Genomic DNA, 16,180 nt, shown 5'->3' on the forward strand with positions numbered 1-16,180 from the left:
ACTTGCCAGCTTAGCGCCACGTAAGACACTGATTTTGTAAAGTGTCGAAAATGCCCCTGCTTTAGTTTCTTCCAAATTTCCTCTGCCTTCTTTCTTATCTTCTTTCTCCTTCTGTCTACATGAAGATGTATGTAGAACAGTAACCCAGAATGAATTGAGCTGGATAATCATTTGCATAGGTCCCAAGATGATTTATAGAGAAAAATCAATGAAAAAAAAAATGTATAAGAGTGAGTTTGGGAATTGAGAATTGGGAATTAGGGAATGTACTTGAGCAAGCGGAGATCAGCAATGGTGCGTTTGATTTTGATTTTACCGTAATCGATGGCGGGCATGGTCAAGTAGACATAGAAGAGGTCGGAGGAGAATATGAAGAAAACAGAGAGAGCAGCCGCAACCTCCCAGTGCGTGAGGGGCAACCACTCCGACTTGGGCCTCTTGCCGGTGGACCAATCAGTCACGCTCACTCTCACAACCTCATGCCGGAGCTTTCCTCTTATTTTCCTCCTCCTGATTTCCACCAACATCACCGCCTGCGTCGCTCTCGACAATGTCGTCTTCCTCCTCCTAATTTCCACCAAAATCACCGCCGACGTTGCTCTCTAGGCATGCCAGAGCTTTCCTCTTCTCTTCCTCCTCTGACTTTGTGGGGTACTCATCTCTGATATATGAAATTGTCTAAATTTGGGTTAGAATTTAGTGCTTGGTTTATTGAATTTCTTGTTCTTGTTCCTGTTCCTACTCCCGATTTCTTTCTCTCCTATCCTCTCTCTCCTCTATGAACCCAATACGATGAAATTTGCAGGTTGAAGAAATTCATGGTAATGGGAGGTGGTGGTGACAACTTGGAGGAGTCATTGGTGGCGATTTGGGTTCGCCGAGAAGAAAGAGAATTCAAATACCCAGAAAGGTTTGGGTGTCCAAAGCAATTCTGGATATTGCTTCGTCGGCGCGTGAGTCATTTTCCTGCGCCTCCAGACGATGTGGAAGCTGGTTTGAATCGCCAAGGACTGGTGGACATCGTGGTGGTGGAGGTGAGGCACGGTGGTGCCAAGATATTCACTAGTGGTGGAAGAGAGAGAGAAATCTAGATCTACTCTCCTCGAGAGTTCTCTCATGAGACTTCACCATTTTGGAGAAAATTTTGGAAGAAACTGAAGCAGGGGCATTTTTGTCACTTTATAAAATCAGTGTCTTACATGGCGCTGAGTTGGCAAGTACAAAACTGACACCTCATCAAGTAACCAGATGAAATGGACGGAATGGTCCAGTTGGCATTCAAATTTTGAGCTCAGGGACTTTTGGGATTAAATTAGAAATATAGGGACTGAAACGAGGATGAAGGCATACTTCATGGACTAAACAGTAATTTGCCCAAATTTTTATCATGATACCTTATAAAATATTAAAACAACATGAAAATTATTGCTAAAAGTTGAATTACATTATCAAAATATTTCGTACGACAACAAACTATGGTAACCAAAATACTAATTTGTTCATTAAAAAAAAAACTAAATTTTCAAAGTATTATTAATATTTTATATTTTTGAAAAAAATATATATATTAATAAAAAATAATATTTAATTATTTTAAAAACTGAGCGGATCATTAACAGATTAGATCAATCTAAATTCGTGTTTGTTCTGTTAAATAAACGGATTAACAAATCCGGATCATTAACGGATCAATGGATCAAATTTTCAATCTAAACTCATCCAATAACCACGGATTCGGTGCAGATCTGGATCAAAATCCTGTCCATTGTCCATTTACAGGTCTACTGAATTACAAGTAATTGATGCACCAGTTCACATTCATACAAGTTATTCATATTCACAGAGAGTTGAAATATGTTGGTTGATGTGCTAGCTAAACATAATGTGTCATATTATCCAGACATTTGCAATGGCTCATACATTTCATGCATGAGTGCCTCACGTCACAACTGAGGCTAATTAGTGGATTGTGGTTTGGAGGCATGAGGAGAAGTAATAAAGGTAGCCTCAATGGATTGTAGCATGAGGAGAAGTAATAAAGGTCTGCATTATCCACTTGATATGAATCTAGACTCTACTCACTTAGGCCCTGTTTGGTTGATGGAAAGGAAAGGAATCATTTTCCTTTCCATTGGGAAAGTGAATCCTTAAGAGGGGGTGGGGGGGGGGGGGGGGGGGGAGGAACCAATTTTCTCCACTTTTTTCTTTCCTTTGGGAACCAATTTCCCTTCCTTGGCTGTCCCAAACGCATGAAATGAAACACTTTCCTTTCCCAATGCCCAGATTCTGGGAAACAAACATGGCCTTAGGGGAGAGAGGCTCACTGATTCATCTTGCAAACTATACGGACGAATGCTAGAGCAACCCAAAGGCGAGAAAATTAGTTTTAAGTCCAAAAACAATGACATATTTTGAATGTAATCCAGAGGAATTTTTTTGCTAGTTGCGGTCCAGTGACTAAGCATCCACATCAACTTACTCTCCTATATTAATATGATAAGTCAACTTCTACTTTTCGACATACCGAATTTACCCATAACAATATTAATCAAAAAAATCAATAATTTATGAGTCAATTAATTGAAAAGTTATTTTTTTTTTACAATTAAGCTTGAGAAGCTCCTTGGTGCAAGGTAGTTAATTTTTTACATATTATAATATGTCATCAGCATAACAAAACCCTTAATTGATGCATAGTCATTAAAAAAAATTATAACTTAAATAAAATAATCATACATTACCATCAATTTTCTACACCCTATATCAGGTCTCTTTTCTTCTCCTTTATTCTCATCACTTTCTTCTTCTACTTACACCTTCAATATTGAATTGTCATGTTATTCAACTTCATTATTCAATCAAATAGATACTTCAGATGGGTATTTCATAAGAAGATCTTGATCCATGTAGAGAGGTAATACTCTACATTGTGCATATCTACCTTTGCACCTTAAGATAAATCTTATAAAGGAGAGATATTCTGGAAAGGGAGATGCATTTTTCATATCTTAAGGGAAATGCAAGTTGCGATGGGCTTTTTTTTTTTTTTTTTTTTTGTACCTTTTGATTAGGAGCAATGTTAAAACTAAGCTTTTTTTCATTACCTTGTGCATATAGATATATTTGCAATTTTGATACCTAGTACAAAGATAATTTCTTTAGGGAAACGCAAGCTGCAATGATTTTTTTTTTTTTTTCCATACCTTTTTATTATGAACCATGTTTAAACTACCTTGCTCTTTTTTCATTACCTTGTGCATAGAGATATATACCTATTACAAAGGTAATATTCTAGAAATGGAGATCCATTTTTCATATCATAAAAAAAGGTAGAGTAGTGTCGTTGGTTTCTTTTTCCCTACCTATTAATTAGGAATAATATATATTAGAACTCGACCATGGACTAGTCTATTACTATATTTCTAAGTAGGGATTTTGTCCATTTACCCCATTTCTAGGGATTTTTTTCCCACTTACCCCATTAAGTTTTTTTAATTCTCTCTTACCCAATACACTCTAAGAGAGTCTTCCCTAATACCTTTTTTTTTTTTTTTAATTTTTTTTTAATACCATTTTACCCTCACCCCCTTGTTACTCAGAGAGAGAGAGAGAGAGAAAAAATAGAAGAGAGAGAAACCATGGGAGACTTCGCCGGAGCCCGTCACCGGCCGCCGGAATCCGGTCACCGGTCGCCGAAATCCGGCCAACGTTCGCCGGATTCCGGCCAACTTTCGCCGGAATCCGGTCACCGGTCGCCGGTCGCCGGATTTCGGTCACCTACTGCCGCCCACCGGAATTTGCTGAAAATCTCACCGGAAAGTTATTTTGCCCCCAATAGACAGCTATTGCCCCCTAGTAGATGGGCAATAAACCTCTATTGCCCCCCAATAGACGTCTATTGCCCCCTAATAGACGTCTATTACCCTCCAATAGACGACTATCAGCCATGTATTGCCCCCCAATAGATGACTATCAACCATGTATTGCCCCCCAATAGGACTTTCAGTTGCCAGAATGGGAACTAATCTCCCTAAATTTAGACAAATAAAACTTTGATTACAGAAAAAAAAACAAGGAGATTACATCAATTCAAAATGCCTATTGCCCCCCAATATCCGTCTATTGCCCCCCAATAGACGACTATCAGCCATGTATTGCCCCCCAATAGCCGTCTATTGCCCCCTAATAGCCGTCTATTGCCTCTTAATAGACCTTCAATAGACCTCTATTATCTCAATATAACTTTTTTCTTTTCATTTTTCTCTCCTACTAGGCCTTCTGCCCTCATTTTATCCCAAATAAAAAAAAAAACCAAAGAAACAAATGGACTTGCGCCCCTAATAAAACATTTTGTTGTCTTTTTTGCTTGCATTATAGGCCTTCTGCCCCATCTAGATCGACTCCATTCTTGAAACACTCCAATAAACTCTGAGAGCTCCAAAATCATGTTGACACTTCTTTCAGTCTAATTCATTCAAAAACAGATTCACAGTATCGATTCTTCAGATCTCAACATAAACACCAGAATTGAACAAATGCTCTGAAAGCAAACTCGGTTTCAACAAAATTCAAATCATTCAGCATCCTAGCCAACCTACATCAGATTCAAAAGCGGCATCCTAATTCAAAACTAGGTTCGAAAATTACCGCCGGAGACGAAGATCTAGTAGGTCGAGTCGTGGAAAACGCCGGAAGACCACTGCCGCCGTTATTGGCGCTATTGTTGGAGTAAGAAGACAGCGCATGAGGCGGCTGGCTAGGGAATCAGAACCCGAGATCATCGTCCTCACCGCATCAGAGGGGATGAGATCGAGCTCCCGGAGGCTACCGGTGGACCTGTAGCTCGAGGTGTTCGATGAATCGCCGCGGCGGAAGAGGATTTGGGAGTGGAACCGCCGTCATCGTTGGCAGAGAAGTCGTCGACTTCGAATTCGGCTCTGTGATCTGCGGAGAAGTGGTGGCTGGAGGAGGTGAAGGAGCCTGGTCAACATCCCCAATCTCCGATTCACTTCCTTCAGGTTCAGCATTCTTCCGATCTGGATTAGGACCAGCCAGTCGTCGAGGTCGACTCCGATCTGGACCGAGTCGTCGAGGTCGATTCCTCTGGTGACGACGCTGTGGTGGGCGGCCCGAGTCTGGAGGAGAGAGGTAGACTGCCTGGGTCGAGCGCCGGAGCTCGTGCGCCGGAGCTGGAGACGCCCTGGCTCGTGCGCCGGAGCCGGAGGTCAGTAGGAAGGGAGGGAGGGAGGGAGGGAGAGAGATATCGGCACTAGCTAGAGAGAGATTGATATTGAGCGGTAGTGGTTGTAATTATTTAATTGACTTGAGGGTAAAATGGTCATTTTGTGTGAAATTGTGTATGTGGGAAAAAAAATCTGTTGCTGGGGTAAGTGGGAAAAGTTTGGCTCATTTTGGTGCTTTTGGGCAAGAACCCTTCTAAGTATTGTTGTGTCAACGATGCTACTCAGTTTGTCTTATTTTTTCTTTTTTGAGTCTATGATATAGATACATTACATTGTTTGAAAATTTATTGGTCTTTCATGTAGGTATACACCGTATACATGATATGTTTACATGAATTTAAATGCATATTGTTTATTATAATTTTCCTTGATTAGATTTGAGATATTTAAAATTCAAAATTTAAATATTTAAACTGAAAACAAAGTTCCCAAATTATGAGATTTTGATTTGTTTCCTTTATTTATCTTGAGGGACAAAATGAACAACGAAAAAAGTGGTTGGACCGCAATTAAAAATAAAAAAGTGGCCGGACTATAATGAAAATTGATGTAGCAAATTGGACCTTTGATTTAAATAATTTAAAAAAGTTAAAAAAATAATTTTTCTACATTCTTGAACTTTCTTGGTGGTTCCACTTTTCTTGGGCTTGGGTTGGGTCTTTTGGACCTAATAATTGGTCCAAAAAGGAGTGGGCTATCCAAGGGAAGGAGAAAGAGAGTTTGGTCAACGGTCACCCTATTTTTACTCCTCCAAGAGATGTTGAGAACTACGACCCCAAGAGGAAGGTGCTTGTAGTTGCTTAGGCTTGCAGGTCTATACTAGTGAAAGTTTTTCTATAAGTCTTTATAGAAGTACTTGTTATCTATTGTACCACAATTGTGAGCTCGACGTATGGTGGCAAGTAATCTAGATTGCCTACAAATGTGAAGTGTTTTTGCTTAGGTATAGACAACTGAGAGCTTAAAATGTTTCAAGTGGAGTAGTCTTTTTGTACTATTTTAACATTTGGTTAGGGTCATATTAATACTATAAATCCTTCGGTTAAAAAAAAAGAAGCTATTTCTTGAAATATTTTTCTATAGTCTTTTTACTTTTTCCTTGTATAAGCAAATTGAATTCATTCGTAATTTTTTTTTTTTTGCAATGCATGCATCAAATTTAGCACATTTTCTTTCATTTGGCGAAATTGTTGGCAAAGCACAAATGTCATCTGCATCTTGATCATCTTTGGTAGACATTTCAATAATCCAACTAGAAATAGAAAACCTAATTAATTAAACTAGACTAATTTATGTAACTCAACTAGGAAAAACATAATACTGTTTCTAAATTATAAATATTCATTCATCCATAAATTAATAAAGTATTAATTCATCAATATAATAATAACCTCGTAAAAATAAAAATTTATGTAGCCCCAACCATATTAATTTATATAGATTTACCGTACTTGCAATGAAAAATGATTGTTTAGAATAAACAGCTAACCGCTGGGCTACAAGTTGTCAAATACCCATCAGTTGCTAAAGAGGTCCACAAATCAGCAGTCAAACAAAGTCTCCCTTGAACAGAACTTAACAAAGTTTGAAGTTTCACTTTTTCACTCTTAAATAACTTCAACACATGAGCTTTAACAGTATTTCTGCAAGGGAGTTTAAGTGCAGGAGAGATATAGGAAAATACATCTCTAATACCCTCATACTCAACAAAGCTGAAAGGTAAATCATGTCTGATAATAGCTTCTATCAATAACTCACAGAATTTCTCATACTGAAACTTAGTTGAACGTATGGCAGATTGTGGTGAAACAACATTACTAGCAGAGGAAGTAGAGCACGAATTGTGATGACGTAACATGCTACCTGTCCCTGTTGCCGAATCACATTTGAGTATTGCTCCACATTTCTTGCATTTTGCACGCTCAATCATATCCTCACCCAAAGGAATTTCCTCAAAAGACAGCCAACATTGAGAACTCTTCTTCCTCTTCTTAACTGTAAAACCTCTCGTCCGATTTCTTCTAGAAGGCAAATCATCTCCTTGTACATTTGTTGTAGCATCTTCTCCTCTTTCCTCCACAGATATAAATTGGGACTCATCATTTAAACTCATCTACAAAAAAAGAAACCCGAATGATGATTAAGACAAGGAAAAACTGAAAAAAGCAAAAATCTTTAGAACAAATCTAAACAAAGCAAAAAGTCATTATTTTTTGCTTTCCTCATAGATCAAAGAGTCAAATCCAAACCTTCTGCTATATTAAACTATTAGACCAAAATGGCACCTTGCTTGCGACTTGTACTCTAGGGTTCTTCAAGATGCACACACTTCATCTGGTCCACATACTTGCCCTTGGCTTCTTCAATTTAAGGGGCAGCTGAGGAGAAATAGAATACAAAAGAACCAACGTTTAATACTTGATTTCACTAATGAGAATTGACATTGCCAAATGCCATCTTTTGACATGTAGACATGATGACTGGTCATTTAAATATGGATTATAAAAACAAAAAATTGATCAAACACATTATGCAACCTGCAGTATATTGCATCATGCAAATCAAATGTGGAAGCCTAGTAAGGAAGGCCAATATCAGATGCATAAGCATTATATGTTACGTGTGTTTTTCCTGTTTCAAAGGGGGCAATAGCCTTTGCTCCCTTATGCGGTTTATAGCAAGCACAAACACAGACTTAAGCATGAACATATCAAAGTGTAGTGATGCCTTTATAGACACTTAAAAGTCACAACCTAAAACTGACAAAAGAATATGGTATGATATTATCGGATTCAACTGTAAATGTGTAATTACATTTACCCTCAAGCATCACTTCAACTCTGATATATGATATATATCGTACTCACAGCCATATCTCCATGTCCAGAATCAAAACTACTACCAGAACAAAAACCCACCAAGAACCCAGAACCAAAAAACGACTCCAAGAACCCAGAACCAAAAAACCACCAAGAACCCAGAACCAAAACTACTATCGAAATCCGACTCCAAGAACAAAAACCCACCAAAAACCCATAACCAAAAAACGATCAGAAATTGAAGCAAACCCAGATCACTATTACCAAATCTAGAAATTGAAGCAAACCCAGATCACTATTTACACAGATACAAAGACTGCAAGGAATCAAAGAAAACCCAAAGCAAAAGACAGATCCATGCAATACCTTGACAAATTGGGCGCGCAGAGAGAGATGAGAGATATAGAGCGAGAGAGAGAGAGTTGGGATTTGGGTGACGGAAGTGAATGGGAGGTTGCTGTGCTCAGAGTGGGTTGAGTTCCAGAGAGAGAGTTGCGTTTTGGTGAATGACGGAAAGGTTCGAAGGTTTGTTTGGAAGTAAACGGGTTCCACGGGTTCCAGTGGGTTTAGCACGCAAGGCCCGTTTATTTGCGGGCTTTTTGCGTGCGGGTTTTTTTAACACGAATTTAATAAATGGACGGGTTCGTGCGGGCTTTTACCGTGCGGGTTTCGGGCGGGTTTACGGGTCACGGGCTCAGATGCCAGGTCTAGCTACAACCTAACCATTGCCATAATTTTTTTTTTTTATACAAATATTACTAATAGTGACTTTTATAAAACTTTTATATTTAGTGTTAAAAGTCAATTAAACAGCAGTAGTATGTACTAAAACTAAAACAGTATGTATTATAAAAGTCAATAGTGACTTTTGGTCGACGGTGGTCAAGCCACACAACCCCTACTGTTCTATTACATAGTTACATACTGCTGTTGGTCGATCTCCATCTTACATATTATGTTCAAAACTTGCAACTAGCTAGAGATTAGATGACCAGTTGGGAATGAACACCAGAACATGGCAATCCGGAGAGCCAACGAGACTCCAAGTAACTGATCTGCTTTACCTTCACTTTGCATTGCATCCTGGTTTCCTCTAAGGCACTGTGGAATCAAAATTCTTTACCTTGAGGCTTGATTGATGATGGATCTAGTTTCTATATTGTTCAGTGTAAGCAGAGTCTAGTCGAACAATAATACCTCATTAGGCCCCCCAAAGCCAACAGTCCTCCATTCTGTTGAGCATGTGAAAGGAAAGAAACAACACAAACAGCAAAGAACCAAACCACATAGCATGTGAATTGTTGAAGTGATAAAATGTAAATAGGACCTACATTATTTAGGATCTATCCTACCCAATTAAACTGAGGAAGCCCCCAACTATCATAATCCTAACTTCCACTTGCTCCTGTGCGGCTTTATTCAGCAATTAGGGTCCCCCACTGAGGCTGAGAGCTAATTTTGGTGGCAGATTTCCAACTCTTGCACGGCAGAAGCTTCCCAACTGGGCCATAATGCCCATGCCTTCAAATGTTTGGCTTATGTACTGTGTGTATGTGGAGGATCTTAGGCCTTCTTGTAGGTTTGTTTGCCCCACTAGACCAAACCAGCAGTGTGGTATGCATAACTGGTTAAAGTTGAATAAGGACTAGTACTAAGGAGTAAGGACCATGCCCACCCTTATTCCTATACAAATAGACATACAAACAAAACAAAACAAAAAATGAATGCCAGGTCCTTGTCACACAACCCACATGAGAAGCACCCCATGACAGGACAGCTAGAGATTTTTGGTACCTAGCTTTTCCTTCCCATTCTGCGTTTGGAATGAATGATAGGGTGTAGCTAGCTTGCCAATTAATGGAAAGGTCATCTCACATTCACAACCGAAAACTGCACTAAAGGCCATTGTTCATTATTCTCAGAATCTTCTTGATGAGAAGTTGAGAACAAAAGAAAAAATTGAATGTACTAACTTAATTTTATGATAAGAAATACTGTTAAAGATGCTCTTTACACAGCCTAAGTGAATATATGCCCCCAATCTACACCATGCCAAAACACGACAAACTTTAGTCTTTTGTCTTGTTTTTTTTCTCTTTCCTTTAGTGTGTTTCTATGATGATCTTGTAATCTCGAATTTTTTAATTGGATTGATTCATTAAGATTAAATTATAAGTCACATCATCGTCCTAAATCCCGTCAATTTAAAATTTGATGAAGTCTCTACGTCTTCAAGCAGGAGAAGAATACATCCAACACAACTACCAAATCTGACCAATTCTTCCTCAGACTAGGACCAGTTCCTGGACGAAATTCTACACCGCACCTAGACATTCAAACTCCAAAGTCCTCCGCCTTTTTTGACTAGCATATGATGCAATTGCTGCCCTACTCCTTTCTTTTGAGTTAGTCAAACAAGAAAGAACCCTAAACATAAAGTGAACAAATTAACAAGGCCACGACAGATGCAGCATCCATCAGATATTTAAAGTACATGAAGATGGTGGAGGCCATTGATTAATACAAGCATGACTACTGGCGCACTACAACCTTTTATTAAACTAGGGCAAACCAAAGCAGCAAGCAATCCGCCGAATCTAGAGAATAATATAACAGAGTAGGAAGGAAAAAAGCGAATCAGATTATTGACATAATCCTCTTAGTTCAATCTTCATTTTTGCCGCCAAAATAGGACTAATAGTATCTCAATATCTGTTCCAACCAAGCAAAGAATGGGAAGAATTAATTCAATTTATGCAATGATTCCTCACAATCATATATCAAACTTCTTTTAAATTAGAATTGAAATTGAAAATTATTAGAAAAACAGAAAACTAAAGAGGATCTTCTTGTAGCTTGAAAATATTAGCTCATTGTGGGATCCCAGCCCAACCATCCAAAATTGAGTCCATTGTATAGATGTTTAGTCCTCTTGTCCGTCCAGGCGATCCTCCCTTGAGGGATGACACATCAAGCACAATCCTGCTCATCCCAGATGTATAAATGTAAACAAGCCAACTCTAAGGCATAGATAACAACTAAACAAACAAAGCAATGAAACTTACATGTTGGTCGATGACTTTTCCAGTTCTGGGTTTGTGGAGTTTATGATGATTTTGTTGTCAATCTTGGAAACGGAATGGTCGATAAACAGATCAACCACTTTAGATGCTGAATTAAAATTTACAACCCATAAGATGTCCATTTATTAGCATTCAAAAATGATGAATCCAAAGAAACAACAGTTACAATTGATGAACCTCATACATGATTTAGGAGCAGCCATACTTTCATCCAGCCCCAAAAGTTCCTGCACAAAGGAGGAGCTCTCTATGTCAGCATGTGCTATAATTAACATATAAAATTTAAATATATGAAATCACCAGAAGCAATTCAGCAATAGAATAAAAGCAATGACAACCTTAAGACTCTTGTAACAATCTTCAAGATTATCATTATACAACATATGACCAAAGATGCCTGATGATTGCCCCTGCTCAATCTCTGACTTGGCATTTCGAAGTCTCTTTAGGACCTGTTCCTCTGTCTCGGTTCCCCTGTAACACCATATTCAACCATCCTCAACTAGGAACCAGAAAAATGGAATTCGAGAATCGGAAATAGTTAAATGCCATGTGAAACTACCTTGCACGAAGGCGCTTCTCAAGCTCCTCCATCGAGGGAGGACACACAAAGATAAAGAGAGCTTCAAGCGAAGTAGCCCTCACTGATTTTGCCCCTTGAACATCAATGTCAAGAATGCATATCTACATTGAAAGCAAAGAACATTAAGAGAAAGAATAACGATACAAATTAGGCATGTTTCAAGCAAAGCACACCCAATATCTTATTATCTAATGCTTTAGGATTGAGGGTTGAGGTCGACCATGCACGTGATGGGGAAAAACCTTTTACTTCCTCTCAAACCTGAAAACCCAAGCAGTCTCGAGTCTAGACTAATATGCAGGCCTTGCTTGTGATTTTGTGAACTAAGTGGATTCATCAATGTACAGATTCTGTAAGTAATCCCAGGAGACATTCACATGGGATAAACAAATGGGCCATGCTCCTAGACCCTTATAATCATTTAAACCAGATTTTTTGTCAAAAAATATATAAAAATAGGCATTTACCTTTCCAGCATCTGCTACCGCTTCTACTGCTTCAACACTAGTTCCATAGAGATTTCCGTGCACAGAAGCAAACTCAAGGAATTTCCCATCTTCTATCTCTTTCTCCATTGCACTTCGCTCGATGAAATGATAATGAACCCCATCCTTCTCCATAGCTCTTGGAGCACGAGTTGTGTGGCTCACAGAGAATCCAAACAGGGATGGATATTCTTTCATGAGCATTGATATTAGTGTCCCCTTACCTACCCCAGAAGGACCACTAATAACTACTGGCTTCTCAGCACTGCCTCTCACACCCCTACTCCAAGCAACAACCTCTGTGCCTAAAATTTTCTTCTGCTGCCTAACATATTGGGTGTCCACCTAACAGAAAAAAAAAAACACTTTTAGAAATAGGAATTATTCGGTAATCATCTGCAAGTAATAATTGCTGGATAGAAGAGTGTGGCATCAACAATTCTACAAGTACTACTCTTTTTTTTTCCTTTTTTTTTTTTTTTAATTGATCCCAAATTTATCAGGCTCCTGCTATATTCCATTGCCATCTCAAGGTATACTATGGCCAAAATGAGTTCAAAAACATGACATCTTTTATTGTCCAATACTCCCAGATCATCTCAATAGTGTTCAAGGTACCAACCTCAAGAAACCAGGCGAAATCATCTGAATTTGAACCACTCTTAATAATCAATATTCGATCTCCACTCATAAGCACTGCAGAATGGCCTTTACCTGGTTTGGGTTGAGTCCCCAACACAGTAGGATTTATCCTGCAGATACAAACCAGATCTTAGCAACAGAAAATCAAATGAAATTAACTTAAAATCTAGAAATATACACTTACCATTCACCACTAGTTTTGTCAAAAATCCGAACTCCAATTGATAATGCTGATTCCTCACAGTCTCCACCAATCACATACTGTCAAAAAATGCAATATGATTGACCTGGTGGTAAATCACTGAAGAACAAACATGGGGGGCATTGGATGAGAAAATCATATTGGTATGTTAAGTATCATACTGTTCTGTTGCCCACGACAATGGATGTTTCACCGCCTTTGGACTTCAGATCAAACCCATTTGCATATCCCTTCTGAAGCTCATCACCAAAGAATGCTGGGGCTTCTCCCTGATGACAAAACCCAATATTAAATCACAACAAAGCAGCCATCTTGCTCCAACATGATACAAGTCTATTTTTACCAAAATATAGCAGAAATTAAGTATGCAGGGCTTACCATTGAGAACTATACTCCTGTAATTCTAGATTCCCTGATCAAAACACAGTGAGAAATATGAGAATAATTCTCTGGATCTAGTAACATATGAAAGATCTAGGCTGAATAGGCACAAAGGGAACAAATTGCAATGAAAACAAAACAAATCCAAAGCCATGAATAAAAATACAAACTTTGACATGGAAACAAACGCAATGGACTTCAAAAAATCAAAACCCAGATGCCCAGTAACGCTCTCCTTCCAACATAGAAAATATACACACAGAAAGGAACAAAAACGAAGCCCAGAAAATACAACAGCTGGAAAACAAGACAAAAGACATAACATGGGGAGGAAGCAAAGAACATCAAAATGCAAGGAAAAACAAAACCCAAACTCAATATAACCACAACATATGGATCAAAACACACTGACCAAGCCAAAAAAAAACAACCACAAAACAGATTAAGACCCAGGTACCTCTGTGTAAGTAGTAATTGGTCCACAAAACAAATCGAGCTCAAGTCTCGGGGTGTGTTAGAGGGGCCCTATAAGGACTCAAAACCCACTTTTTCAAGCTCAAGTTTTGTGTGTAAAGGAGGCTTGAGATCAAATCAACACAAACTTGGGATGCAAAAAATCAGAGGGGTGGTAGAAGAAGTTGCAAGATATCTCGAGAACTCGAAACATTCTCATATTTGTAGCAAGGAGAAGCACGAGAGGGAATCTTGGAGTCCAATGGTCTTAAGAGGGAGAGGAGGTAGTGAGAGAGAGAGAGAGAGAGAGAGAGAGAGAGGGTCACATTCAATTCACGAAACAAAGAAGACCGGCTTTCGTTTTCTTCTTGTAAGGTGCTTATGAAGCTTCCGCCCTTTCCCTACCACCACCGCTCTGCCTTCTCATTAGGTTTTCACACATTTATTATTTATATGCCCTTTTTTTTGGTTTTTTTTTGTCTTGCCTTGGAGGAAAAAAAAAATGACAAAAATGCAAAAATTGAAAACCCTATGGCATTGCATTTTGCATATGTTGGGGACAAAATTATTGGGTGAAGGTAAAGGAAAGGAAATGACACGTGTAGTAGTGGGATGCTTTTTTTTTTTTGTGAAAAGGATCCTTTATTGAATGAAACAAAATTACATAACACGGGAATGACCGGTGGTGGACAAGAATTCCGTAGTAGTAGTGGGATGCTTGGAAGTTGATACGTGTGAAGAGGAATACTATGTGACAAGGTTGTTGTTGCCCAAAAATAACAGTTGAAAATTGAAAGAAACTGGAGCTAGGGATAGGAAATACCTGGTTGGCAAATGGGTTTTCTTTGCATCCTATTCTTCCTTAACTGCAACTCAAGCCAAGATTACCTAGCTATACTATATAGTATAGCTACTTGTTAAAAAGTTTGGACAAGAAAGTGTAGAATTTGTTGCGAGTTGCCAACTGGGTTTTGCAAATTACTAGCTAAGATGTCATGGAATTTTGTTTCTTTTTCTATGCAAGTTCGAGAAAAAGGCCTATTACAATCATAAGATTGAGTTTTTTTTTTTTTTTTTTTTTTTCGGTCTGAATAAGATTGAGCTTATATGCTACATTTGGTTTAATCCAACTGGATATTCGAGGCCAGGCAACTTGCCTATCTATAGGGGTATGTGTACTATTTTCTTCTTTTCTCTTGTAAATGGGGTGTTTTTAGCTGCCAGCATGAGAAAATAATACGTAACTGATCAACACTCAAAACTTCACATTCGATTTTGCTGTTTTGTTTTTTATTTATTTTTCCCGTAGGTCTCAAAAGACTCAAAGAAAACAAAAATCAAACAGAATTTACTGCTATAGCATCCATAAAAACATGAAATGGCCAAACGAGGAGGTTGCCTCATATAATTTACACCTATAGCATGATTAAATTTGCACTTTGATGACACAACAGAAACTCTGTAAACGTTTCCCTGTAAATTTGCTGGATTTGAAACTCAATGAAAGAAGCTTGGAGATGAAGACAAGAGATAATCAGAGGCTGAAACTTATTAACACGCAAGTGCCACATGTTAACAAGAACCTCAAAGTTATGCTCTTTATCAAATTATTCAATTCCAACTCTAGAAGCCACCCTCAAAACCTAGTAGTAATCCCCAAATTTTCATCTTCAATTACTTTACCAATGCCAATATAAGCAATGAAACCCTCCATCCATTCACTAGATTGGCTTCTACTAACCCCACTATGCATTGAAATTCAACTTGAATCATCCATCACATAATTTCAACCTTTAAGCTATATTGAAAAGGATTTTAGGTGATTCACATAAGAACCACTCCAACACCGTCCAGCGACGGCAAAATTTTGAAGGGTGAAGGTTGTCTCAGTGTTGTAGTCAAAACTTACAATAAGAGATGTCAAAAATATAGTTTCAACTTTCACGTTAGGATTTACATTTAAGTGAAAAATTTATACACAATAAAGAAATAAATAAAAAGGAGAAAAACTTTAATTTTTACAAGTGTGAATTAAATCTATAGTACATAGAAGATAAAAAAAATTATGAAACACGAAAAGAGGGGTCAACAAGAACTTTACAAGTAAAGTTTAACAAAAAATATCTATAACAAAAAAGCTAAGGTCAAGAGGGTCATTTGACCCTAGCTAGCTACAACCCTTGGGTTGTCTTTCAGTGAGGATCAATATCTATCGATCTGGGCTGAGTCTTTATTTTTCTAGTTTAAATTTTTTTTTTTTTTTTGAAAGAGAGGGTTGGGAGTCCTGTA

General features: G+C 38.2%; 1 protein-coding gene across 1 annotated transcript; it reads right to left on the reverse strand.

Moving 5' to 3' along the window:
* Positions 1 to 10,496: 10,496 nt before the first annotated feature.
* Positions 10,497 to 14,298, reverse strand: LOC112192550 (guanylate kinase 2). Its single transcript, XM_024332337.2, has 11 exons — positions 13,896 to 14,298; positions 13,436 to 13,469; positions 13,219 to 13,326; positions 13,040 to 13,116; positions 12,836 to 12,965; positions 12,196 to 12,558; positions 11,708 to 11,829; positions 11,484 to 11,619; positions 11,330 to 11,372; positions 11,128 to 11,233; positions 10,497 to 11,044 (listed from the first exon to the last, which is right to left on the reverse strand). Exons 2-11 carry the CDS (start codon positions 13,436 to 13,438, stop codon positions 10,933 to 10,935), a joined length of 1,200 nt encoding a protein of 399 aa, XP_024188105.1. The 5' UTR covers positions 13,439 to 13,469; positions 13,896 to 14,298; the 3' UTR covers positions 10,497 to 10,932.
* Between the last annotated feature and the right edge of the window lie 1,882 nt (positions 14,299 to 16,180).

This window comes from Rosa chinensis, chromosome 3, assembly GCF_002994745.2.
Source record: "Rosa chinensis cultivar Old Blush chromosome 3, RchiOBHm-V2, whole genome shotgun sequence".
Classification (NCBI taxonomy): domain Eukaryota; kingdom Viridiplantae; phylum Streptophyta; class Magnoliopsida; order Rosales; family Rosaceae; genus Rosa; species Rosa chinensis.

What these genes read in the sequence shown, in the direction of transcription:
- LOC112192550 (XM_024332337.2), bottom strand. An exon ending in GACAAAACTAGTGGTGAATG is followed by an intron (nt 12,966 to 13,039) that starts GTAAGTGTATAT and finishes TTGTATCTGCAG; the next exon opens with GATAAATCCTACTGTGTTGG. An exon ending in GAGAAGCGCCTTCGTGCAAG is followed by an intron (nt 11,620 to 11,707) that starts GTAGTTTCACAT and finishes ATGGTGTTACAG; the next exon opens with GGGAACCGAGACAGAGGAAC.